Raw genomic sequence first — 25,513 nt, 5'->3', positions numbered from 1 at the left:
TTTTCAGCATTTAACTATATTTTTCATTTTATAATGAACTAAAGGTAATTTTTGTTCGGAAAAAATTCACTTAGTGAATCACTCCTTTTTGGTGATAATATACAACTTATGCTCTGAACAATTTTCAGGTTTAATCTGTTACAGTGTGGAGATAAAAGCTTTTTTGACATACAAGATAATAGATATTAGTGGGAAAGGTTCCTTGATTTTCTGGAACTCCTCTTCTTGGTGTTATCTTGACCTTTAAAGTATATATTTTATTGAGTATTGTTTTGATTGTTTAAGCGCTGTGTGACCCTGGTCTGGAAAAGCGTTCTACAAATATAAATTACTTACTTGCTTACATTTGAAAGTTTTTAATTGTAGCTATGTGGTCATAATATAAAACATGTTGCTATAGTACTCATAATAAAGGGAGGTAAAATAAAGTGCATAATGCACAGTTGGTATTAATTTTGTTTCTATCTTCTCCACCATTATTTGTATTCAACCCTTGTTTATAATTCCGAATGATCAAACACTGTCTTAAGAATAATATGAGCGTATTATTTTTAATATATGATGAATAACAAATAGCCTGATCTTGAATAGAGTTTGGATTTCCAGTCGTTGGCGTTTGACAAGTTACGGGTTGTAACATGGCCACTCAAGCTAATCATATAAATTCTTTGCATACTGTCACACTTGTCACAATCGTGAAAAACGATCGTACCTTAAAGCCGTATCTTATCCTTTAATGCTTTAATTTCCTTTCTTATTTTGCCAACTCTCTGCTCCTTTGTTTGCTTTTTTCGAATGTCTCCATTCTGGGTTCTTTGATGATGCGTTGTTTATCCTTCATTTGGATTTAATAGTCATGTAATTTGATTATTTGTTGATCAGACACTTTACATTAATCTCCTCAGATATTTGTGTTTTTATGTTTATATAATTTGAAATAATAATGATAATGCATTAATAATAATATTAAATTGAATGCATGAAGGATCGCACAGTGTGTACATGTGTGATGTATTGCCACGGACACTATTGGCGTGTACGGTATGTGAGAAGTTGTGACTAGTGACAGGAGTCTGTTAATCTTCATCTGCCCTTAGGTAAGATCTCCCAGGCAACCGAAAAATAGCAAATAAACTGAAATGCACACATTTGAAGCGCTGATCTTTCAAAGCCTTGCTCCAATTATAAAAGAATAACTTTTGATTTAAAGACAATAACTTTTTTTATAAATCACAAGAAGAATTTGTCTCAATGTTGGTCTCACACATTGCTTTAAACAATAATTGTGCTTTTTACAAGTGTAAGAAATCGTCATTAAGTTTTAATGAAGATGTTTTTTTTTAACCGTAAACCTGTTTGAGATGTTATTTTCTCTGCACATATGTTGCTTGACCTCGGGCAGATCCATTGCCGGGTGAGGAGCCAGTAATTAGTTGGCTGTAGACAAGCTTAGACAGAGGAAAGTCCTCTGGGCCAGCAGGCTTCATCAGGTTCACCGGGGCATCCTCCCTCCAGTAAACACTTCTTCACTTTTTATTTAGCAGGCTGAGTCAGAGATTTGAACCCTGCTGAAGTGAAATCGAGCATCTAATGCCGTCTTTGTTGCTCCTGGCAGATGAAGTCAGCTCCCACCCAAATCAATGACCCGCACAGTCTTGCAGATGGTACTGACTCATCCTGACTCGGGTTCTTACGATGTGGCAACCCCAGCCGGGAACGAAATGCCCTCGATGTATGTGAAAGCTCAGGCTGGTGTGACATCACTTGACTCATCTTCACACACATGTTTTTGTAGCCCCTTCTGAGCCGGACACATTCTTAAAAGTTTAAGGGGGAGTAATATTTTTTTTATTTTATTTTTTAAGGTTGTACCACACATGACGTTTTCTTTTACATGCTCGCCTCTTGTAAACTTGGTTTTATGATCCCAAGCAGGCACTAAAACTACTCTTTATATTTTCATAGTTGTAACATTTAGAGTCCTATGTCTCCGGCAATAACAAAATCCCTAGTGTTGGGTGGAAAGGACACACAATTTTATGATGCCATTAGTTGATACTTAAAGTATAGTTTGACTAGTTTTATAATTGGGGCTACGTCATTTTCCTGGAAAAATACAATATCAATTTTTATTGTATTCATTTTTTATCAAGTACCACACAAGCAATACATTAGTGTATTATCGAATTAAACAAATTAATGGCTAAATGCACTTTATTTGTTTTTTGTAAAAAAAACAAGAAAAAACAACCATTAGTTACAGAAAAATATTAACTTCAACCCTTTTAAACTTCTAGTGTAATTATCATTAACTAAATGAGAAACTAAATAAACACTATAGAACGGACCTGATATGCAGAGTGAGATATCAAATAAGAGTGCATAAAGGTATAAAATGAGAACAAATCTTTTGAGTTAAATCTACTAATCAATAGGGCTGTGCAAGAATCCAATAAGTGATACTATGCGTTTCAAGATACAGGGGCAGTGATACGATATATTGCAATGGTGTAGGAACGAAACATTTGTAGTACCGCCCAAGTACTTCCTTTGGTGTTGCAGAATTTACAGACAAAGTCGTTATTCCTTTATTTGTTTTGAAACCAACATATGTCAAGCTCTAAAAGCTGCTGGAGTCCTCTGTATCCTCTTGTCCTCAGTCACCGCCGGGATCTCGGATGATTTCAATGTTCACTTGGCTGCGGCGGACACAATGGATCAAGTGGCCAGAAATGTCATCGCAACAATAAAAGGAACACACGCCATGTATTTTATTATAAACGATTAAAACTTATGTTAACACTGTTACACAAAAAAACAACAAAAAAAACAACAAACTTTAGCATGCATGCTGTCGAGTATCGATACATTATAATGGAAAACAATTTATTGATTGCATAATTGTATAGTGCTTTTCAAAAATATGCTGGTTCTCCTAATTGATTTAAATACTTTGAGCAACCATGTAAAGGAGATTATATTTGTAAATATATTGAATGTATATCTTGACAGTTGAGATTGATGAATGGATTTAAACGGTCCATCTGTTGATGAGTTATATAACAAACGCAATAACTGAAATATCAAGTCAACACTCTTTTGAACCGCCTACTGTAATACCTTCTATCAAGGTATTCATTTCTGTAAAAGCCTGTTGAGGATTAAGAGATATACGGCATTTACAGGCACAATCCCACTTGTCACTGTGCTCTTCAGCACGTCTCCGTCATTATTGTTAACCTGTCAGGCATCTGGATTTTATGGACATAGTTGCTGTTGTGCGTATCTCATACCGGAAAGAAAGCTGGAACGTCTTCAAGACGTTTGGATTACATCACATGCAACATATTTGGATGACCTGCTATAATTAAAAACACTCCGTCATAACCGTCAGTCAATACGATTATGCAACATATAGAGTGTTATTTGTTGGCCTTGACACATACGTTTGTAGTGGTAAAGTTTGCACCAGCCTTTAATTTCTGACAGGGGTTTCAAATATAGTGTAGACTCTCAACGATTCTCCATGAATTGTTGACTAATAATTAGAGTATGTCCAAGAAACATTCAAAGGGAGCTTCCAACGCGGTAGTTTTAAATGGGCGACAACAGGAAACATGTTTTTGTCATTGTTGTCCCCACCCTCGTTGTTGCTTCTATGCTCACAAAAGAAGATGTGACAGCAGAAGTTGTGTTGCTTTTATTACTTATAACCTCACTGCTGAGATCTTATCTCTCAGTTATGCACAAGTGTGTAAATGTATGCATCGTTGCAGGTTTCTTTTACTCAAAATGATGGTTGAAATGTATTAAATCATTTTAATAATTCAACTTAGTACGAATGGCTGCATAATTGCATAAAACTCAACCTGGATTAACATGACAAATTTTTCCCATTTAAAAACATGATTATTATCAGAGACTTTGCAGGCAAGAACTTGAGTTACCCTTGAAGGCAAATGCTTGTTTTTTTTTCTCACCAATTTTCAGAGAAATCTGAAAAGTCGGCAATATTTATTCTTTTCCCAGGATATCTGCCAGTTTGTGATAAGTTATCCTGATTTAAAAAGAAAAAGGGCTAATCATTTTATTTGTTTTGTTTCTACCTCTATTCTACTCTCCGCTCCTAGAACCCGTATCATTCATTTATGGAACACTCATTGCTAGGCCATTGTACGTACTGGTTCTAATTACATACACGCCTCTATGTGTATTTAAGGTGTGCTCAACAACACATACTTGATTTGCAACACATTTCATCTCATGTGACACTTATTTAAGGGTCAAGTTCATAAAGTGTTATGTTTCACCATGGACTTTTTTTTTTCTATAGCTACGGCCCTTTTTTCTGGTGTCTATTATAGACGTTTAGCAGGTAAGGCTTGAACCATAGTTTCATAGTTTTTGCAGTGAGCCAACAAACTTCTTGGAATTTATATTATTGGTTTATTTATATGCTGCTTGCTTATAAAGCCACGTGAAACAAGTTCCTCGGGTGGAGAGTCAGCAAGGAGTGCTGTATTAGAGGAAGTTTGTTATCCTCTCAAGATATATTCTCAATATTTTTAGATTAGATCTGTGAACTTTTGGAATACCCCAAAGTAAATTGGCGTTTTAATTTGCATGACCTCAATTTGGTTGTGCCTTCGTCCCTTTTTAAGAAACTAGCTTTATGGGTGACAAATTTCAGGGTCTTGTGAATGAGAAGAAAAACATAGGTCAGTGAAGCAATTGTGAAGTTTTTGTCAAGTTGTCTGAAGAACCTTTGTTGGAATAAAGCGAGTCACCTGGAGATGACACGCGCATCATGTTTGTCGATGAGCTCCGTGTCATGTGACGAGAGCTAAAACTAAACCATCAGAGCCTTGAAATAGGTCATTTCCATTGAAAAGAGCTGGAAGAGACAGCTTGCTGTGATTCTTGGATAATTCTACATTTGATTGACACACACACACACACACTCACCGTTGTGTCAAGTGCCATCATGTGCAAGTCGGGGAATTGAGAAGAAAAACACTTTCCCAGAAAATTAAATTGATGTTCAAAACATTTTTAAAAAGTGGCTTTGCTTCGGGCTCTAGGACAGTCTGTCCCTAACTCTGCTGATGAACCTGAGACCTGACCAGGAGATGCTCTCTTATTAAAGTCTTTTTGTTGTTAAATTTTGGTTTCAAATTTGTAAACCGGTTCTTCGACTGTCAATATATTGTGTCCTTTCAGAAAGAGATGAGTCACGGACGGCTATGCTGCTTGTAAAACCCTAAAACCTGCAGCATCTAAGAATCTTCCTTGTGCTGGAGATAACTTGAAGGTCTTCATTGTTGGGGTGTGGCGAAGATAAATCTGTCATTGGATCAAATTTGGAATCTTTGTTGTAAATAGCTCTGCCAATCACGCGGATGAAGTGATGATAGTAAACCCGGCTTCTGACGGTTCTTGCAGCCGACTCCGTATCTGCTCACGTCAAGGTTGAAATTTTTCTGCTACTTTTTTGTAGGATTAACATAGTCCAACTGAAGCATGAACCTTGGAAGATCTTGATTTTTATCATGCGGATAAAGGGGAAAACTGATGTGACCCGGAACCCAATGTTTGCTTACTCATATTATTATTTTTATAATCTTTTATGAACTCAAAATAAACTTAATCCCCTCAAAGGTGACAAATTGAGTCACCATCATTGACGTATAACACGTGTAATGATGTTTGAAACAAGATCTTACTTTGGATTGCCACATGTTTAAAACTTTGGCAGACGCTTTTGAAAATTCTACTTTCACTCTGACATCTTGACGCTTTAACCTACTGCTGCACTCTTTTAGTCATGATTCCTCTTTGATCCAAATGAACATGCAGGCATCGAAAGTGTTGAGCCGAAAATGGACGATAAAAGAAGTGTGGGTTGTGTTATGACTCGAGTGGAAAATTTCTCTGGATTTTATAAAAAAATAGTGCCTGAAGTAAATATAGATATAAAATCCACTGAATAAACAGATTTATATGTGCAGTACAGATGTTGGTAATACAATTTTGTAAACGCCTTGATAGCATATTATATAGAATATCATCAATAATGGAATGAGTTGCCTCTGAAAAGGTATGATTGCGATAAAAGCGACTAAAACAAGATTTAAGCTAAAGTAAATGTCAACATAGATTGCATGATACATTGATCATGTTTTTCATGCCCCATTGGAAAAACACTTTTGAAAGATTTCTGGTATTTATTTCATGAAATCCATTAGCTTTTGTGCTTTGAAAATGTTTCCCCAGCCCTTAAGATCTCCCTCCAGTCTCATGTATGTTCTATCTGTGTTTCCGCCCCCGTTGGAATTGCAGGAACCCCTCCACTGCTTTCTACCAGGCTTTCCGGCCTAGCAGATTACAAGGGTCAAAGCCTGTCAATGATAGGTATGAGCACGGGTGTGTTTTACATGTCTGTGATTGCACTTGTGTGTGTGGCCCGGATCAAAACAAGGCTCTGCACGCTTTCAACTCCCCAGTGGGTTGTTGGGTGAATTATTAATGTTTAACTCAAAGTATTTGGCATGATAAGACGATGTTTTTTCTGTAATTAATACAGTTAATTAATTAATAAGTATTAATGTTAATGAAAGGTTTAGAAGAGTGTTGCCTAAAACATTACCTTTGATATTTAGAATGTAATGAATTCTTCTTTTTTTTTTTACCCATTCACTGAGATGTTTATTAACCCCATGGACACATTTTGTGAACATTTTTATGTTAGGTTAGGTAGAACTTTATTGATCCCTCAGGAGGTCTCCTTTGGGAAATTGTTTTTTCCCAATTATCCACAGCAAATACAGCAATTTTTCATAAAAAGAATCAAAATAAAATAAGAACAAGAACAAAGAGAAATAAAGAGAAAGAACAAGATGATACAATCTAAGTCTAAATATAAAGAAAATGGACCAAAGAAAAATAACAAAGACAAAGGATACAAAGAATACTGTAAAAATATAATATATTAATTAATATCTTGATAATGATATTGATTTTATTTGGCTCTTCTAACAGATTTAGCATCACTTTCTGCCACTTTTGCTGCCTTATTGAATATTTTTTCGAAGGCATTTGGATGGATTTCCAACTATTATTTATGGGAACACCAGTCAGTCACAGATCAACAAACCATCTGAACGTCACTGGAGCTAGTTGTTCACACCCTTTTGCTACACAGTCCTTCAGGCATCAGCTGACTAAAATTAGTACTCGGTATACAATTGAATCAATCATATCTGTGTCCTTGTCTGACAGGAATTCAAACATTGGTCATTAATTCAGTTCCTCTTTACACATTTGATGAAGCCGTCGTGACAGGCGTTAAACTGTTTCAGTCAATGTTGCGTAACTTTTTTATGTTTTGTTTGTTATTCAGAAGTAACAATGAATTGCTTAGAAATGTTTTGGCATGTTAGATTCTTGCCTTAACGGACTTTGTTCCGTGTTGATCCAGATCTTTCAAGGAACTTCCTATGAGACGGTATTAAGGATTCCACTGTTGGAGACGAGATTAAAGGGCATGCAAAGTTCATTTTTTAACTTTTTATGTTTTTCTTGGCTCCCTGTTTCGTTTGTCGAATGATTTCATTACTTGTTTTAGCACGGGTCTTCTGTCCTGGCGCCGGTTCAGAGCGCTGACATTTGTGCGAATATGTATATCTGTCACGAGGAAGCAGAGCTCTGGTTTCTCTTTTATAACGACTGGGGTGATGCCAGGACCCTTAATGACCACCACGACTTGAGTTAGCATGAGTATCTTCATACGTGTCTGACTTGCCTTTGATGTTGATCATTCATTTCTGCTTGCTTGTGGTTTTGTGCGTTAAATAGGCATGAAACGACGCCGACACGGTTGCTTTGAAATACCTTGTGGCTGCAACCCATTCTTGAGGTTTTTTCCTGACTGTTATGCAAGCTTTTAAAAAATGCATTTCCTATCGACCCTTGCATCTTAACACAATCAATCTAATTTAACATCAATTTATACATTTTTTTCTTTATACAGCATGAATTTGAAACCAGGTTTTATTTTAAGTTCATTAGCGTGTGACTAGTGAATATGAGTAAAACACAAACTCCAAAAAGCAGAACTTTTTTTGCTGAGTCCTCGTTCCATATAAATAATGTTCGTTCCAACACAAAAATGCTCACAAATTGCCAAAAATTCTTTAAATGCTAGACAACACACAAACAGAACACCATCGTCGGCCTACGATTAAATAAATGGTAGTTTTTTTGCAGGTCATGCTATTATATTTTTCCCTTTTCTTTATCTGAACGTCTGTCCGTGAATATAATCGTGACATTTAATGTTCCACGGAAAAGGTTTGGGACCCCTGACTTTTATGATATATTGTATACATTTCATCATTCATCTCATTATCTGGGAGGAACAACATTTAGGGAAGCCTGAATATTAATTACATATTTTGTTGAATTAATATAAATGACAGCCAACAGCAAAATAAACAAACATCGGAAAAATGTCCATGTTAATTGTAAATAAGAAAATAATGACTGAATAATTGAGTTTAACACACACTTGATAGAAATATAAACCACACATTAACTATTATATATCATATAATATCAATATATATATATATATATAATATATATATAATAATCAAATATTATTTGAATAAAAGATTCAAATACAAATGGTTATAATAATAAAAGTTTTTGTTTACCCCCACCTTTAGAAAAAAGAAAGGTGCTATATCCATTCTATCCAACATTTTATTTAAATTAATTTGTAAAATCAATTTATCTTATTTTATTATAAAATGCAGGCCTTTCCTACAGGAAAATGGATTAGATTGAACATCATATTGATTGATATTGATATTGATTTTGACTGTATATAATATTGTACAATCACAAAAACGTTTTAAAAAGCTCACTCACAATCAATATATTTTTAAAAAGTAAATCTCCAACTCAGCCCTAGTGACCTATAATATATAAATAAAAATATAAATGCCAGTGTTTAAGATGCATGGAACATAAGTGGTTGATGTTGAAAAAAAATACGCAGACGTCCAATAAGTTGAGGGAAGGAAGTTGATGGTCGCCTTGGATGAAGATCAATCACGGAGATCATTAGGATCGATATAGTTTTGAAGTTACTTTAAATAAACATTTTTGTTCCGCCCTTGACGTTAACAGATTTTGGTGTCTCGTGGGATTGAGTTTGGCACCAATGCGCCACCTTAAAATAATGCATTTTTTTGTAGCTATTCACCCAACTGGGATCTGGTTAAGAAGCCCAGATGTTATTTTGATTGGCATAATAAGACCATCATAAAAATGAAAGTCTCTGTAAACCTGTCACCTGTTGATGACTGCTGAATAGAAAACTATGTAATTCATTCCACTTTAATGACGTTAAATGTACGCCGTGAAGCTGTCATTTCTTCTTAACACCGTCTGTAATTGACTGCATAATTTATTGGGCAATATTTGAAATATCTCTCATGATGGAAGGTTTTCGAAATGTCTGCGAACATGAGCTGCAGAAATATTTCGAGTTCCTCTTCAGATGAGATGTTGATGCTTACCTTGCCGTTTCAATTTGTTAATGGATTGGTGTGGCAACTGGCATGAACTCTAACGCTTCTGTTTGTTTCACGTCCAACACTCGATTGCCTCTGGGCTCTGAAGACTTGACAGTGAAGCTCTATTCACAACCGCACCACAAATGAAAGATGCCGCCCTCCCTTTGTCCAAAACGTACTCCCCTGCAAGGTTGGACTTGTACAGGATGAAGTGGAATTACTCACAAACTGTTTGAGGGCAAATTGGAGCATTCCAGGAAATGCTAACCTCAACCTTTAATGACTTGAAATGCTCAGCTTTTGTGCCATTTGTCTTGGCCATGAAAGTTTTGCCATGTTTGTATCCTCTGATGAATTATCGTAGAACTAGCAATTATCATGATTATCATGATTTCCTTCTCATATTGTTACATTTATATCCAATACTGTGTGGTCCTAATGATATCTGTAAAACATGTCGGTTAGTGAAATTAGTTCTGGTGACCTCCTTCTATTCTGCATACTCGATCCTGAATATTTTTTATTTAAAATGCCAATAGTGGATTGTAGCACTATGCAAAAAGAAAAGTCTCATAAAAAGCGAGATACTTTGTTTGATAAGGTTGTGTTAATTTGTCAGGTTTTCAAGCTTTCCTCACGTCTTCTCACACAACCTGTAATGAATTAAGAACAAAAAAAAAGTAATTGTTAAATCAACATTACCGAACGTTTGCTATATAAAATTGCTCGACCGTGACAACTTTGTAATCACTAGACCGTTGGACATGTTGACTCTGTTCTTATTTGGTGTCATGGTCCAGCTACCATTCCATGTCAAGGTATTTCCTTTATTCTGTAAGTAATTTTCATGGTTCATTAACTAGTTTCTGAACAAGTTTATGTAAAGAACTTAATGTTTTGTGCATTCTTGGACACGGATAGTTGGAGCAGAGATTTGTGACCCGAGTGTGGTTTGAATTGACGTAGTTAGAATCTGAATAATACAAAAGGGGCTCGTCTGGAGGATCTGGTTTGAGTTGAGCAACAATTCGGCATTGACTGGTAAAAGGTTCTGGAAACTGTGCTGTAGGACTCCTGCTGAGTTTGTATATATACAACATGTTGGTCCCATTACTGGCAGACGTTTTCGACTCTCATGGAGATCAGGGGGTTCCAGTCACTCAAGGTCCCACATCAGTTCACTAGGTGAAAAAAAAAAAAAAATGGTTTTCATCAATTTAATGGAAATGGATGTGTGGTCTGCTGTTGAATAAATTGAGTTTCTGTATTGAGCCCTCCAGGAGTTTTGAATCTTCCCATGCTCCTTGTTTTCTGCAATAATAGTCCTTTGGGATGTTGGCGGATGAGGTCCGAGCGAGTCACACAGCCTGCCGGAATCGGTTATTTGTCCACAAGTCTGCGGCTTATGTAACAAACGAAAGGGTGTGAGTGGGACAGTTCCTTCAGGTTGTTTTCGAGGAAGTTTGGAGGTGGGGGGGGCGGCAGACGCACCTCCCCTGACGCTGATTCAACTCTGGAAAAATAACTCAATCTCCCAAAAAAGGATTACGCTTGCCTGTCTGACTTTTGTGTTTTCTCTTGCTTCATTGTGTGAGCGAGGACCACCCCGCATTGGAGACGTGTCCGACAATGCAGACTCCGATGAGTCGCCCTCCTTTGAGCCACATTTTAACATACTTCCCGCATCCTGCAATTGTCACTTGCGAAGAGGACAGAAGTGGTTTGTCGAGTAACTTCTCTTCGTAACTAGTTCTGAAAAAGGAAAAAGTTGGCAAGTTATTGGACAATTTGAAGTGATTAGTGGCTTTTTGTGTTTTCATGTCAGCGGCGAAACATCGTGATCAGCTATTTATGAGAGACGACTCTTATCGAGAGACTTCCTGCTTCTCATTACTAAATAAATGTAGGGAAAAATCTGTTTTGCCAGTTATTCAGAGTTTTTCTTAAAGTGCAACTAATGTAAAAACTCAACTCTCCTGACTCGCATGTTTCATGTTGAAGTCTTCCTCTCCAAGATGTAGTCGCTCATCATGACCATGTTTTGAACTTATAACTTTATAAAGTTCTGAAAACTGGGGGAACAAAAGGTTACGATATTTATTTTTAAATATTTTTTGCATGTACTAAATTTCTGCTGAGCGTTTATTTTCGTCTTCCCTCATAAAACGAGCCGTTTTCCTTGAAAGAAAAGCTTGTGGATTCAGGACTCGAACGTGGTTATCACAGTCCAGGGGCCAACAAAATGAAGTCTTTAAAAGTGTTTGCACCAGCCTTTAAAATAAGTTACTATAAGTGACGGCTCAAAACAATACAACACATTAAAAGTTTGGCAGTCCCCGAAAAAGCTTATTGGTCAAACGAACAATGAAGATGTAAGGGTTTCTAAACACTATTACAACTATAGGAAAAAGATTACAATTATTTTAATTTTGCTATGACCGTCATGTTTTGAATATAATGGCAATTTGCTCAAATGTATGATTGAGTTATATACATTGTATATGTAATACATGATATCGGAAACCTTTATTGCCAGTTTTGTAAAGACAACATGGGAATATTTTGTGTCGGTACATCCTTATTTTCATCTTGCTGAAATGTTTTTTCATAACATTTAATCTAATACATTTACTGTGTATTTTCTGGAAAATTACTTTAATGCCGTTAGGATGTTTACATGTAACCCTTAATTAAATGTTTGATTATGAAAGTGACGCCTGAGGTACATAAAAAGTCAGTTCTAACCTTCTAATTTGTAATAACAATAGAAATATTGAAGCTGTTGATGCTATTCTTGTCACAATTTCCATTATTATATCCTAAGAGGAGAAATCAAGGTCTCATACTTGACATGGATCTGGTAGCCGTTAATTAAAGAATAAATATAGAATGATCTTTGCTGACCTCCTCTGGTACAGAAGTGGAACTACAGCAAAGCTCTCAGCAGTGAATCCCTCCCTTCATCTATTGTTTGAAGAAGTCCTCGTTGCAGGGGGGTACATCGGCGAAAGACCGAGGTCTCATTTACTCAGCTGTTCCCCCCCCTGCTGGGATTGTTTGTGTTCTTTTGGGCCGGGACGTGTGCCGATCCATCCGACAGAGAACACGTAGTATTTATTATGTTGCTAACTTAAGGTGATAAACTTAGTGGCCCGAGTTAACTGCTGCCCTGTGACACCAGCAGTGTGGACGCTGTAGTCAAGGCTTACGTGACTACTTTGCTTCAGTGAAGCTTAAAGTTATTCAACCAAGAGCATCTATAGAATTCGAAGCATTTTCTTATTGTATGCAATATCTCTTCAAGAAAATAAGCTTCATAAATACAATAATTGTACAGCGTCTCCGGCACGACGGCGGCTCTGACACAGATGTCCGGGTGAAGAGGTTCTGGCTCCAAGGCCAGAGGTGTCCCGGGATGGAATGTGCCGCCTTGTGGTGCTGAAGTCTTTGTCAGCGAGTGCATGTGTGCTGCCGGGGTCTGCAAGGAAGGCCCACGTCGAGGTGAACGCAGCCAGGGGTCCTTATATAAAGCACCACGTGTCTTTCTTGTTTAAATAAAACACGGTTTGCTTTGCTTTCACTCGTCGACGAGGCACGACAAACGACGAGGACGGGGATTACTGTGCAGCAAGAATGGAGATGTTGTCTTTAAAATGATGGGTTGGAATGAGTCAAAGGTGCTTGTGGGTCCCTTATTGTTCTCTAAACTAGTGAGTTTCACGTCTAATTATGACTAAAAGTTCCATCCAGTAAAACGTCAGCTGTCGCACTTCTCACATGTTTAAAGAATACAAATGATAAAGTATAAGATGTGAAGTAAAGGCCTGTGTGACGTAATTTACTGACTCCTTCAGGAAACATCTTAAGACATTTTTATTTGTGCAGGCTTTTTCTCGACTCCTGTGTTGTTTTCGGTGTTTTCTTGACCTTTTAAGTGTATATTTTATAGAGTATTGTTTTGATTGTTTAAGCGCTTTGTGACCCTGGTCCCAAAGAAGACTCTTTTTAGTTTTGTCGATCGTTTCCTTCCTTGTTTCACAATTAATCAGGACTCGCATGCTCTTTCATAACCCGCAAACAATTCTTCGTATAAGGACATTTTAAACATAATTCTCAAATAAGTAGTTCCTGGAACTGTGTACTTTCATGAGTGAATGTCTGGTATTTAGGGTAGAATATGTTCTGAACGGAACCGGACCTACTGTAACAGGGACCCACTCGACCCCGTTGACGTTCTCTGACTCTTTGTCCCAGGATGTGTAAAGGTGCAGTTAAAGAGCGAGGAATGTTCTCCCCACACACTGTTTATCGTCGCTCAGATCACACAAGCAAGCGAGTCGTTCATTCAGGAATGCAACACATTTACCCGGCTGTCATCACATCGGTGTGGATCTGAACCTCCCTCTTCAAAGAACTGCTAAAACCCATTTTTAGACTTGTGGTAACTCACAGACAAGTCAAATGACCGGAGGAGACCGAAAATAACTCGACATTAGTCCTATTTGGTGCTTTTATTTCCCGGCGCCGCTGGATAAAGGCGAGCTTATGTAATTGAACTTTTGACAATGTAATGAATTCAAGTTGTTTTTTTTCCAGAGATGCTGCTCGGTTGTACCTGGTTTCAGGGGGAAAGTGAGAAGGAAGGGCTGATATAGTTCACTTTTATTGTCGGTTTGAAAATGTGTTACTTTAACCTCCACAATCCTTCAAAAATGACAGAAGTGCAATAATTAACAGGTTTTTCACTCCCCGTGGCATATTGTAAAAAAAAACGTGTTTTTACATGCAGATTTGACGAGTCCTTAAGAGAATGTTTAACTTGTAAAGCTGTGTGTATGTTTATATACAGTGTTGACTCACACTGGTCTAAAGGAGTCAATACAATTAAGAGGATTCAATCGCATTTGAATCGTGTCAGGAGGACGATGGAAGTATTTTCAACATTGCATTAAAAAAAAAGTTGTCAGATGATTTTGTTTTAAAGTTGTAAAGCTAATAAATAATCTATAAATTTGCATTTTGCAGTCTTTAAACATTATACTTTTGTGAAAAATCCCAACATTGTCATTGACGTTTTAACTTGATTCATGTTGTTTTTTGTTTTTAAATAATACATTCATTTTAGACACATTTTCTCATGGTTATTTCGCAATACTTTTATCATTTTCCTGAGAACTTGCACTTGGTTGGTGCGTGAACACAACCCTTTTTTCTTGTAAACTACCCTTGTGTTGTGTTCAGGGTAACAACTTGTGTGTGTGTCAGACTGGCAGGAATAATAAAGTTTTTAAGTGGAGGAAATGAAAAGGGGGCGTGGCGCGTTCGCCCCGCCCCTTGTTTTGTGGCCATGTGATCGGAGCGGGGTTTTAAGATGCACACAAACGCAGAGGAACGAGAGTTTGAGAAACACCGCCAGAGACGGTTTGCTTGTTTTGATTTTTTGGGGTAAAAGACTGAAAACAAAGCGGGACATCATGCGCTGTAAAATGAGCCATAGTCTCCCTTGCTCGCCGGGAACTTCACCCACGTACTCGGGCCGGTTGATGACGTACCGTTCAAGGTGTCTCAGGTAAAAACTAAAACATTGTGGTGATGGAAATATTTTCAAATTGTTGTTGTTGTTTTTTTTAACGGAGCGGCTCGCATGGGGTTAAAGATTGATGGTGCGTTTACTGACGCTCGTGTAATTCAAGCCCAGTTGAGTGTTGTCAGATCAGCTTTTTTTTCTTTTTTTCTGGACTCTTATCTGTGGTGCTGCTGACCCACATGAAGTGTCCGGTTCTTGTATCCAAGTGTGCAGGGTGGTGGAGGAACAAGTACGTGCGCGGCACCATGAACGCACCATACAGATGGGGCGGATGCGCTTTGGGTTCATGCTTTTCCACGCGATTATTTATTTTTAAAAAATTAAAATAATAAAATAAAAAGAAAGAAGGGAAAATGATACGAAAATATTTACGGTAGATTTGACTTTTTAATTTAAATTAAAATAATTTATATCGGTGGAGGACATCGTGTTCAGTCGTACCACAGCACACTCTAGCGGCGAAAACGAGAACAGCCCTGCTTTCGTTCCGCGACTTCCAACTTTGTTTTGGTTCGATTTGTGTTTGTTTGCGACCAAACACATGCTGTCGTAAATTACTAATTCTATAGTGAGTCGAGACCCCCCGTGTGTCCTTCAGTTGGGGGGGGAAGATGATGTCGCGTTCAAAGTGTTCCGATAACAGTGACTAGATAAGCTTTCAAAGTGATGTGGATGTTCGACATTTCACCGCGACACGATAAAATGCGTGAGCAGACAGTGTCGCAGACAAGAGTGACCAGAGGATGCTTATCTGATCGCCTGCAGCGACGTCGCTCCGTCTGAACGCAATAAAAAAAACCCACTGTGGTCCAACTTGTCCCGGGAGTTACCGTCACGTACATGTGCTGCTGTGATCCATGTTGTATGTAAAGCAGTCATTGTTGATGCTGGCTTTGACCAAACATATTTTCATTTCTTATCAGCTATAGAATGATTTATTTAGGCATACACACATTACAATGATCTTATTTTAACTTTATACTTTTTTTTTCAGCAACAATCATAGTCAATTAAATCAATGTTTTGTCCAAACTGAACTGAAATAAGTAGGGTATAAAGTTGAAGTCGACCCTGTTGTCATCTAAATATCATTTCTAATCGAAGTATATTCATTCACGACAGTCTTCCTCGACGTGTTTTAAGGACTGCGACACATACTTTTGACATAAATCACGATTTTAAAGAAGAATTATGTGCAATTATAACTTCTGACTCAGGAAAGTCTAGACATGCTTGAAGGTAATGAAGTCATTTAAATTCCTCTGCAATGACAATTCACCTAACAAAGAAGGTAACGAACCGAGTGACGTAGAAGTGGATCCGATGTTTTTATGTATTTCATCTTCTTCCTCAAGCTGAGCTAATATTTATACTCGTCTCGACCAAAACAAACATGGGGAGGCTGTGCCCGACACGGTCGTAGATCAAACGTGCTGTGATACTTTTTTATTAACGCCTCATAAAAAGTGGCTGAGATTGATGTGAACATTTTTACTACTCCGGAACTGCAAAAAACAAAATAATAAATAAGATTAAAATACATAGAAATATAATCCATAGTTTTACGCTTGTAGAGTTTACTCTTTTAGTTTCTCAAAATTCAAACATGTCCACCTTCACACCCGATGCCTCGTGTGTCTACACATACGGACGTGTTTGCAGAAGGTTTTGACAGTTATTTCAAAATTTTGAATGGCGCACTTCATCGTCATAACCTGTTTATTCAACAAGTATGTTTCAAACCGTCTAACCTGTCGGCCTTTTTTGTCTTGCAGTGCGTCCGGTGCCAGCGTGGTTGCCATTGATAACAAGATCGAGCAGGCAATGGTGAGTCACCTGCACAAAAAGTAGAAACTGTTCCTGAAGCGGCTGCTGTCAGAATTGTATGATCTCTTTTAAGATGGAGTAATCTTGTGGGAACATTTGAACAATCCATGTTTGTCCTTAAATGTGTGTGAGAGATTGTACTAACAAGTACACACTCTTGTTTAGGCTGCTTAGATTTTGATTTTTAATATGGAATTTCTCATGCCAGACATTGTGGCTCAGACTTTTCCTTTCTTAACGTTTACTGCATTATAGAAAAACCATAAGCTTCTCATGTTCCGAGTCAGAATTTTTTAGGATCAAGCCCCAACCTTCTTCAGGCTTATAAATGCGTCATTTATTGTTTATGTTTATGCCTTTTCAATGAAAAAATATAGTTTGTATTCTGCTTACAATCACTGATCTGATCCAGCCTTACACCCCAGCTCGGGCTCTGAGGTCTGTGGATCAGAATCTACTGATGGTTCCACGCACACGGTTCTGGACCAGAGGAGAGAAATCTTTTCAGGCTGTTGCTCCTAAGCTTTGGAACGATCTTCCTCTCTCTTTGCGCTTGATGGATCTACTGACTCCTTTAAGAAACATCTCAAGACGTTTCTATTTGTTCAGGCTTTTCCTTGATTTTCTGGAACTCCTGCTGTGTTTTCAGTTTTATATTGACCTTTAAAGTATATACTTTATTGAGTATTGTTTTGATTGTTTAAGCGCTTTGTGACCCTGGTCTGGAAAAGCGCTATATAAATAAAAATTACTTACTTACTTACTTACTTACAATGTGGCAATTAACCTGTTTAATGTTAGCTCATGAGTTCTGACCAAAACTTGCCATATCTACTCAAACAGATCTTCTTATCCTGGGGCCACGAAATATACGTTGATGCAGTTTATCCTCTTAAATTATGTAACGCACATATTTTAATTGATAAATATTTGAAATATACCATAATGGAACACTTACAATTCATCTTTATGGGTTTATTTTTAGTGGAGTTTAATTATCTTTTATTTCACCAAAATAAGTTGAATATGAGAGTAAAGGGTTGGTCCATTTCTAACGCTCGTTTCTTTAAATTCCCCTCCCTTGAAGCACTGAAATCGCTGCAAATATCTGGCTCTGATATAGATTAGTGCTGTTGTCAGCACAGATCTGCACAATTTGCTGCACAAACAACCCACAGCTTTAACATCTTGACCTCCTAATTGGTCACAAATGGATTTGCTGGCGAGACATAATGCCTCCAATTAGTCGCCCAGATATGTTGACTGGCAAAGATCATATTTGAAATTAAGAGCTTTTTGAAATGTCTCATAAGATTTGGAATCAAGGGCTTAAAATGTCTAGAGAAGACTATCTTGGATACCAATTTGAAAGATTGTATCCGAGCTAAACAAATGCAGGAACCGTGACGTGTTTTGGTATTTTATAGACGCCGTAACATAAACTGACCTTTTAGCCGCTGAAGGAAAAGAATCTAACGGAAAATCCTATTCAATGTGGTCTTAAAAAGAACCTTAAAATACTTTAATTTCAACTTCATTTTTAGATCGATTTAATTGCAACAGTAGGGGTTTGAAAATATCGATGTTATGATGTATTGCGATAATTTATTTTTCACATATTTTGTGTTGAAATTCAATTGCACTGTATCCGTATTTAAAAAAACAAACAATTTATTTACTTTTTTTCCACTGAAATTTTAATTCATAGTTATTTTATGGTTTATATGTCAACAATGTGTGTTTAAAAGACAATCATTCGATTTTAATAATATTTATTAAATTTACAATTAAGTATTTACAGTGTTTACTTATTTGTGTGCAATTAAACCTCTGGCAACATTTGTCATGTTCTCTGTGCAAAGGAAAAAACAATGTTTACTTTGCTATCACGGTTTTTGTGCAATTAAATTCTTTAAAAGGAACAATATATTGCCAGATTTTTGCCAATACACAGCCCAATGCAACATAATTATGAAGATGTAGTGAAAACTGAAGCGTCCACGTCCAACATGTGTATTTGGTTTTTTTTGGGGGGGGGTTGTTTTTCTTTTTACGTAGAGGCTTAAAAAACATATCCTCATTGAGTGGTAAAAGGTCAGATGTGGTTTTGGATCGGCTCTAAAGTGGCTCGCTCTCTTCCCAGGACCTGGTGAAGAGCCACCTGATGTACGCCGTCCGGGAGGAGGTGGAGGTCCTGAAGGAGCAGATCAAGGAGCTTTACGAGAGGAACTCTGTGTTGGAACGCGAGAACGCCGTGCTGAAGTCGCTCTCCAACTCGGAGCAACTCAACCAGCTGTCCAGTCAACTCACCACCGTCAGCGGCACGTCATCCCCTCAGCAGCAGCAGCAGCAGCAGACCACCACCAACAGCGGCGCCCCCGTGGCTCAGCACGACGGGAGTCAGGGCGTCCAGCATCACCCCAACGTGACCTCGGCGTGATCCCACCGCCCCCCCCCACCCACCTCCCTAAAGACACGCAAGTCACAAACACACCTCCCCGCTCGAGGAGACGCCAACTTCTACCGTCCTTATCGATAAAGCGACAGGCTCCGGGTCGTCGGATCAGGAGCACCGGCGCCGCCGCCCGTTCAGCTTTTACTCGGAGAACTTTTGAGAACCCTGGCCCCCGCGGAGCACCGTTTAACCCTAAATGCTGTTGTGTGTAGGAGAAGGGGTCAAAGGTCACAGAGAGCTGTTGGGACCACCCAACCGGGTGACCTGACGGGGCTTTCATAAAAACCAGCATAGAGGCCTTTTAGTTACCCAACGTCGCTGGATCGGATTGCCGTGTGGGGGGGGGGGAGCGAAATAAAGGAGCGACGACCAGAGCGAGCCCCCCTCGCCCCCCCCAGCTTGTCATATGCTGCAGCAAAAAAAATGCTTACATCGTCATTTCCGCAAAATCCGCCATTATTATTTTTTTTTTCGACACGAATCATCCTCCCTTTTTCATTCTGTTTTAGTATTTGCATTTATTTATTTCAGGGCTGCTATTTTCATCATGTCAATGAACAATGTCATGGAGATAAAAATAACGAATAAACGACTTTATTATTATTATTTTTTTCTTTTTGGTATCTTAGAGTCTGTCAGGTATTCACGTCAGTAGTCAACATGTAGATCTTTTTCCGATAAGTAGGCAATAAATTTGAATAGCTAAACACTAAAGCCGAGCTTGCATTAGGCGAAAATCCAGGTTGAATGTATATTTTGTAAAGTGTAAAGTATTAGGCGCGAGGATGTTCAGAGGTGAAATATGTGCTGGGATGTATCCTTTAAGATTTTTTTTTTTTTTTTAAGAATTAAAGAGATGAATTTGAGGGGTTGGTTTGCGGGATGAAAAGCTGTGAAAAAATCGTTGGACCTACTTTATAACCAAAGACGCCAAGCTGTGTAAGTCCCTCATCCCCTGTCCGTTTTTTCTTTCAAATGCACACTATATTTTTTCTACCTTCCTCCCTTTTATTTTTTTTTGTTTCTGTTTTGCATGTCCTGCATGATCTGTAATCAACCCACTTTCTTACCTCATGTTTTAAAATCCAGCACTCTTATTGTTCGGTCGGGGTTCTGCGAATGTGAAAAGGATTTTCCGAGAGCGAAAGGGAACAATGGGGGGGGGGGGGCGGAGGGCGGAGCGATGGAGAGCGAGAGAAGGGGGGGATCTAATGAATGGATTCAAGAGAGAGGAAGCCTTGAGTGTGAAAACATTATTTAGTCCAAGGAGCCATCTTTGTTTGGTTGGTGTCTCTGACGGTCGATGCAGAGAAGAGTTTGTTACATTTGCAGATTTTAATGTATTTAAAACAACAACAAAAACCCCCACTTTAGTTTTTGATTGTAGTGAACCCACACCCGCTTACACAATAACAATAACCATGGAAGCAATTCAAACCATTTCACATCTTCAAGCTGGAACCCAGAAGATTGTCATATTATGGGATGTTGCATTTGTCTTGCATTTTTTTGTGCCTCCTGTGCCGTCGCCTGGTGTGGTCAGGTGATCTGGTCTCTCTCTGTGGCTTAAAACCAAACCAAAACGCTTGGTAATTGTACAATCAATCTTTTTGCCCATAAGAATGGGCCTTTTTTTTTTTTTTTTGGTCTTTTTGTTTTGCAAATGGGCTTTGTTTATCTCTTTTGAGTTCCTTTCCATTTGTATTTCATTTGAAGGAGATGCCGTGTACATGCCAAGTGTACTGTATGGAAGTGATCACTGAGCCTTGGAGAAAATATCTTAACAATGCCCTTGTAATGTGCTGTTCAGACAATTTTAGTTTTTCGGTCAAAAATAAATTACTGTTTTTATGAAGGTGCGGCTTCCATGTCTTTGTCTCCACGGTCTCTGCCTGGAAAAAAATCAATTCATGTTTCGTTAAAGAGAACAAAAATCGCCAAAGGAAATGAATGAGAAAAATACCTCTAGGGTGTTTTTTGTACTATTTAAATGAGTTATTACACATTTACAACTTACAAATGTAAACTTAAATGTGTGTACTTTATATAAGTAAGTAATTTTTATTTATATAGCGCTTTTCCAGACCAGGGTCACAAAGCTCTTAAACAATCAAAACAATATTCAATAAAGTATATACTTTAAAGGTCAAGATAAAGCTGATAACACAACACTTATACATCACATATATGACCTGACTCACTCATGCCTGACACACAACAGTCACTCCTTTGCCAAAAACTAAATTTCTTAATTCACATTACATATGACGCATGCAAAAACTAGTTTCCTGCCTGAGGCGTGACTCTATACTGCAATAAAATCTAATTATCATGATCCAAGATGATTTCATCTTTACTTCCCCATCACGAACAAAATGTACTCAATTCTAGACTCATGAATAATTTTAAAACATTTACTGTTTTCTTTCTACAAATGATCGGTTTTATATTTAGATTTCAATTTTAAACTTGTATAGTTACAAAGACAATGCAGCGAATAAGTTTATCGTATGTCCTTGACTTCACATACATTTTAAAAACAAACAAGCTTTACTTTAAGCAGCTTAATTTAATTTGAGGTCAAGGTACAGTCAAACCTTTTCAACCGAAATAAGCAAATAAATAATATGAAATTGTTTTTAAACTCGCCTGCTTGAGACCTTGACTCCTATAAGGAATTGACTGCTGATTTTTGACTAGGAGATTGTACTTCAATATTAAAAAAAAAATGGAATTTAAATACATATATTTGGTGCTTATTCTATGGCGAGACTATCTGAAGAGTATTAGTTAATATGTCTTGTAGGTTTGGATTTATAATTCAAATGACAAAAAAACGAATGATTTTATTCCAAATGCTTTAATTAAAAATGTTGGCGTTTTAAAAATAAATATTTTACACATTTTTCGAGAGCTGATTACATAAATTGTGTTCATAGAATATGTTTCATAAATAAATCTATATCTATAATTGATAATACATTGATTAAATGTTTCGGAACACAAAACTACTGCTATAAACAAAATACAATGAAATGCAGTATTATAGATGTGTTCTTCCTACATTATTCAATGTAGATAATTCAAACTAGACTTGTTGACTCTCTTACATAATCCGGTCACAACCCTCTCGGAACAAGAACGCCCGACAGCCAAAGACCTTCCCAACGACCTCGTTGACACCATATTTAGGTCCTGCTCGCTCTTCAGTTGTAGAAAATATTTGTTCAGGATCTGGTACGTCGGGTTTTTGTCCTGCTTCTGGACAGTTATGTGAACAGGCCAGAGGGAAGGAAACCAGGCGGGTCTTTTTTTTTTTTACACACGAGTAAATATACTAGTGAGCCATAACATTATGACCACTGTGAGATGTAAGTAAGTAAGTAATTTATATTTATAGAGTGCTTTTCCGGACCGGGGTCACAAAGCGCTTAAACAATCAAAACAATACTCAATAAAATATATACTTAAAAGGTCAAGATAACTCAGAGAACAACAATTAATTTACTGAGTAAATTACTACTTTTTGAATCAGAAGGTTTTTGCCGCAGTGATCAGCACAAGGATTCTCCCAGTGCTTGCACCGGTTTACTACAACAACATGTATGGGTGATCCTATATCTATAAAGGTCACTTGAGTCAGCATGGTTGGTCGGGTGGTACAGGGGTCCTACACAACTCAAAATAACTGCAAGTAAACTGCTCTGGTTCTAGACTAATATAATTGACCCTGTTTGAAAACTCTCATTATTTGTGCTACAATACTGTGATAGAGGAATTTTCTTTGTGTCATTCCAAGGAAGATGTTTAACTAAACTATGGATGTGTAGCTCAAATATTAAGCAAGTTTGAATAGTCACACGTCCTCAAATGTTTTTTTGGCCCTTTTTAATCCCTTAGCAAAGTGGTACCCAAACCCCTGAACAATACAAGAGCATGACTTAAATATAGGATCACCCATTTAGGGTCAATTCATAATAATTATTATAAATTAATAGTGTTATTATTTATTTCCTGACTTTTTTTCTTGTGGTACGTTGTGGCTTTCCAATACATTTTTATGTTTTAGGCAAACCTCGGCCCCCCCATCAGAGACGGGAAATGTTATGTGGCCCCTCAGAGAAAAAGAATTTGGGGACCCCTTCCTTAGCAGTAGTTATTGACTGGTGAAGCTTCACGAAACAGTTTCATGTTGTTTAGAGGTCAGTAGTTGGCGCCATCAGTTTAAAAATTATGTTTCATTAGAACAGTTGTTTAAAACAAAGGAAAATAGTGCAGAGACCGCCATCTAGTGGACTCTGAAAATAATGACACTGTTTCATGAAGCTTCATCAGACAATCACTACTGAGCAGCTTCTGCCTCATTTTTTGTTGACAGATTGCAACAGATTCCAAAACAATTACGGGGAACTTTTCATTTTAAATATTTTTAGTATCAGTATCAGTATCAGTTTTGTAACTTAACAGAAGAAACGCCGGATGCTTCAGCTGGTTGTGAATAGATTGTCCGTGACCTCGATGAGGGGGATAAGCGGTAGAACATGAATGAATGATTGGAAGAACTTCACAGTCGTGACTGAACCACAAAATAGAAGCCGTCAGCAACCGCTGAACATGGAGATGAGCATCAGCCTCAACTACGCCTGGAGCTGCAAGAACACATTTAAAAAAAACAGTCATGAATGCACTCTTTGTCGAATACCGTTGACTTTGTAACCAAAGCGTTGTTTTGTTTGTTCCCATCTGTGGGCCTTGACCTGTCGTCGCAGCTTTACAGCTCAGCATTTAATCACAAGATAAACAAGGAAGTCTTAGTTACTTCTCTCCTTTAAAACACAAGTTTGTTTATGAGCTAATAATAGACGTGCGGATACATATAAAAATGATTTCATCAAAGCGCTAGAGCAGGATGTGATTCATTATATGGCCTCTTGCTCAGATATATGGAGGTCAAAGTTCCTTCACAAAACAGTAAAGATAGGAAGGAGGTTATTGAGTTGAATAAACACACGTGCAGTGAAACACAATTTTTAATACTTATCAGTGCAGTATTAGCAAGAAAGTGTGGCCTAAATGTGGACAAAACTTAAACTCTGGTTCCAGGGTTGAGTCAGTACTTGGGTGACTTAGGTCAGTCTGACAAACTGAGCCTGAGAAACCTGGGTGTTGTATTTGATAAAGACATGTCTCTAGTTCAACACTGCAGAAAACTGACCAGAAACTGTTTCCTTCAACTGAGAAAAATCTCTAAACTTAGGAAAATGGTGTCACAACACGATCTGGAGTTTGTAATCCATGTGTTTGTGTCTTCTCGCCTGGACTACAGTTTGTTTTCATGTCTTAACAAGAAGGAGCTGTCTCGCCTGCAGTTCATACAAAACTCTGCAGCGAGAATTCTGACCCGCTATAGTAGAAGAACTCACATTTCCCCGATCCTTAAAACTCTTCACTGGCTTCCAGTTTCTTTCAGGATCAACTTTAAAAATTCTGGTTCTTACTTTCAGATCTATTCATGGTCAGACTCCTCCTTACATCAGTGATCTGATCCAGCCTTACACCCCAGCTCGGGCTCTGAGGTCTGTGGATCAGAATCTACTTTCTGGAACGCCTGTGTTGTTCTCAGTGTTATCTTGACCTTTAAAGTATATACTTAATGGAATACTGTTTTGATTTTTTTAAGCTCTTTGTGACCCTGATCTGGAAAAGCGTTATATAAATACAAATTACTTACTTACTTACAATCTCATTGCTAGATTACAGAAGAAGTAGATGAACAAATAGTCATGAGAAGTGTGTCCATTTTTTACGACATTTAACGTTAGTCTGACATCAGATATTTTTTATTTTAATGGCTAATGTTTCTTCACAGTTCGTGTCAGAGTTGCGACACAAAATGTCCCCGACACTCACCACAGCTCCGCTCGCAGTAGCCCCGACACATTCACCAACTCCCCCCGGGGGGATCGCTGAGATCATTCGTTGTGGTTCCATAATGCGATTCTCCCTCGACTCGAGGTCAGATGATCGAAGCCTCTGGATCCTATAAAGGGCTGGAATGAAGGC

The 25,513-nt window shown here is 37.8% G+C and overlaps 1 protein-coding gene across 1 annotated transcript in view; it reads left to right on the top strand.

The window, feature by feature from the left end:
• The window catches only part of tsc22d2 (TSC22 domain family 2), a 32,578-nt gene extending 11,273 nt beyond the window's left edge, over nucleotides 1-21,305 (top strand). Inside the window, exons 2-3 of the mRNA XM_087783543.1 lie at nucleotides 16,944-16,995; nucleotides 19,139-21,305. Coding sequence (XP_087639669.1) covers nucleotides 16,944-16,995; nucleotides 19,139-19,435 — 349 coding nt within the window. The 3' untranslated portion in view covers nucleotides 19,436-21,305. The remainder of the gene's footprint in view (nucleotides 1-16,943; nucleotides 16,996-19,138) is intronic.
• The last annotated feature ends 4,208 nt before the right edge of the window (nucleotides 21,306-25,513 follow it).

This window comes from Callionymus lyra, chromosome 2, assembly GCF_982586985.1.
Source record: "Callionymus lyra chromosome 2, fCalLyr1.hap1.1, whole genome shotgun sequence".
NCBI classification, from domain to species: Eukaryota; Metazoa; Chordata; class Actinopteri; order Syngnathiformes; family Callionymidae; genus Callionymus; species Callionymus lyra.
The sequence above is the reverse complement of the archived record's forward strand: the minus strand, read 5'-3'. Positions and strand labels throughout refer to the sequence as shown.